Source organism: Zeus faber (genome assembly GCF_960531495.2).
Source record: "Zeus faber genome assembly, chromosome: 11".
Taxonomy (NCBI): Eukaryota; Metazoa; Chordata; class Actinopteri; order Zeiformes; family Zeidae; genus Zeus; species Zeus faber.
The window spans coordinates 28812107-28814606 of NC_137205.1; the positions used below are offsets into that span (position 1 = coordinate 28812107).

General features: G+C 48.2%; 1 protein-coding gene across 1 annotated transcript in view; it reads left to right on the plus strand.

Moving 5' to 3' along the window:
• Positions 1 to 2500, plus strand: part of samd14 (sterile alpha motif domain containing 14) — a gene marked incomplete at its 3' end in the record, with an annotated part of 28923 nt that overhangs the window by 15800 nt on the left and 10623 nt on the right. Inside the window, exons 3-4 of the mRNA XM_080010219.1 lie at positions 1639 to 1796; positions 2295 to 2411. Of these exons, the coding sequence (XP_079866345.1) occupies positions 1639 to 1796; positions 2295 to 2411 (275 nt within the window). The remainder of the gene's footprint in view (positions 1 to 1638; positions 1797 to 2294; positions 2412 to 2500) is intronic.

The window sequence follows — 2500 nt, forward strand, 5'->3', positions numbered from 1 at the left end:
GATGGTTAAACACCCCACTGTCCTTAGTGTTGTTGAGGAGGAATATTTTCAGAAAAGATGTACAGTACCCCACATATTAAGAAAACGCCTGCAATCCCTCCGAGGACCCCTAAGGGGCAGCGGACCCCGGGTTGGGAACCCCTGCTCTAAACCATCAACATCCGTCGCACTTGGAAGCTAAAGCCAGCGCTCCTCCGTTATGAATAATTTACTCATTTACCGCTGAGTGTCTATGAGTCATATCGCTGCGTACGTGAACCTGATGCGGTGAAAAGAGGGAAAGAGGACGAAAGGGGAGTCTGGAAAGGGTGGAGGGGAGGATGGAGGGAGAGACAAGGTAGTGGTGGGCTGTGGTGTTGGGGTGGCAGGTGACGGATAATTGAGGGAGATTGGGGTCAGGAGGTCACAGACAATCTTCCCACCTCTTCTGTTTTGCTTTGGTGTGTCCCTTCCCGTGAATTCTTCACATCTATTTCTAGCTATCTATCTGTCTGTCTGTCTGTCTGTCTGTCTGTCTGTCTGTCTGTTTATTTATCTATTTATTTGTTTTACGACTTGGTTTCTGGATGAATATTAAAGATTAGCGCCGGAGGGTGAGGAGGGTGACAACGCTAAGGGTCAAACACGGGTCACGGCACTGAAAATATCCCGAAATAAACACGGGCCGTGACTCATTTCTCCGGCGGTTGTCTTCCAGCTCCGGAGTCACACTTCCCTGAACTGTAAAACGACTCTCTCTACTGAGGTGGAACACACGCGCAATTAACGGCGGCATCACACCAAACCACTTTTCACTGTCACAGTCAAATTTCCAACGTCGGAATAAAATCATGAGTTTTACCCCGTTGCAATTTATTATTATTATTATTATTATTATTATTATTATTATTATTATTATTATTATTATTATTATTATTATCATCATCACATAGTGATATAAATAATATTAATGGTTTGGCTATTTTTTCAGAACAAACCACTCCACCCACAAGGGCAGCTGTGACCAACAGCTGCTTCCGTTTCCGCTCCATTGCTCAACCGTTTTTTCTTCTTGTAAATTTCCACCAGGAGCAGTATGGGAACTGGGGTCTTGCCAACGGTGACCCTGCAAGATCCCCAGTCTTTTCAAAATCTTACAGTCTGTGACTAAAAACTCACGCATTGTCTGTAGAGGGGAGCGGGCGTCAGACTTTAGTCTTTCCAAGTCTTTTCAAAGTCTTCTAGCGTATGGTAGCGTAGGCTTTATTGGAGATAACAAATAATATCTGGGAAGAAATTTGAATCCGCCCAGCAGAAATTGGAACATATTGGTGATTTATTGTGACTGTGGCTGGAGGACGAATCAATTCCCCCGGTAATCAGGGCTTGTATAGGGCGGCAGTTATTGGGGATTGTTTCGATTCATGCATTTTGCTGGGAAAACGATAAATGTGCATTCAGAGACACTGAGTGAGGAAGAGCGAGGATTTAAACACAATAAGAACTCTTAAAAAACAGTCACTTTGAGCGCCGTGCAACATGACGTTTTTAATGTCCTCCTTTGCTTGGCACCGCGCGTTCCCAAAGCTGTCGGAGTCGACCGGGACCGGCCCCTCTCGGTCCGCGGCGCCCATCGCTGACTCTGTGCTCGTCCTGCAGACCTGAACGAGGCCATCCCGGAGACGGAGCTGCTGGACAACAGCATCCAGAAGGGCCGGGCGCAGCTGTCCGTCAAGGCGCGGCGGCACCGGCCTTCGCGGTCCCGTTACCGTGACAGCGTCAGCTCCACCGAGGGAGACGACAGCCTGGAGAGGAAGGTGATGGATGGATGGACGGTCGGACGGATGGACAGATGGACGGACGGATGGAGGGATAGAGGGATGAATTGATGGATGGACGGATGGAGAGAAGGGTTTCTAGGCAACACAGTTTGGAGACGTGCATGCAGACAGGTTGCCAAAGAAACAGAGAGTAGTGATGTGGAGTGAGCTGCCGACTTTTTTCACTATGATATACAACATTTCCCTTAAAGGGTCACTTGCACAGTTTTTTGGGGGGAAATCCGCTGTTTTGTCCATCTTCCCCAGATTCAGACAAGAAGATTGATACCAATCTCATTCCTGTGTGTCCAGCACTGAGATGGCGATGGGCTGCATGCTAAATGGGTTAGCTCAATGCATGGCCGCAGAGGGGATCAGCTAGCCTAGCTCCAGTGAAATTAGGGAAATATACCTTCCAGTGCCTCAATTTGTGTGTGTGTGTGTGTGTGTGTGTGTGTGTGTGTGTGTGTGTGTGTGTGTCTGGGTGGATACCAGGACAGTCCCTTGCACTCGGCCCGCTCTCCGCTGCATCAGGCCACGCGAGGCTCCTCCCCTTCTCCTGATTCGCTGCTTTCCTCCAGAAGTCCCGCCTTCTCCTTCGACAGCCCGCTGGTAATGCCAAGTAATGATGCTGAAGACTAATAATAATTTGGTGGACGACATTAGTACGGAACATAAAATGTACTTTACTAATGACTTTA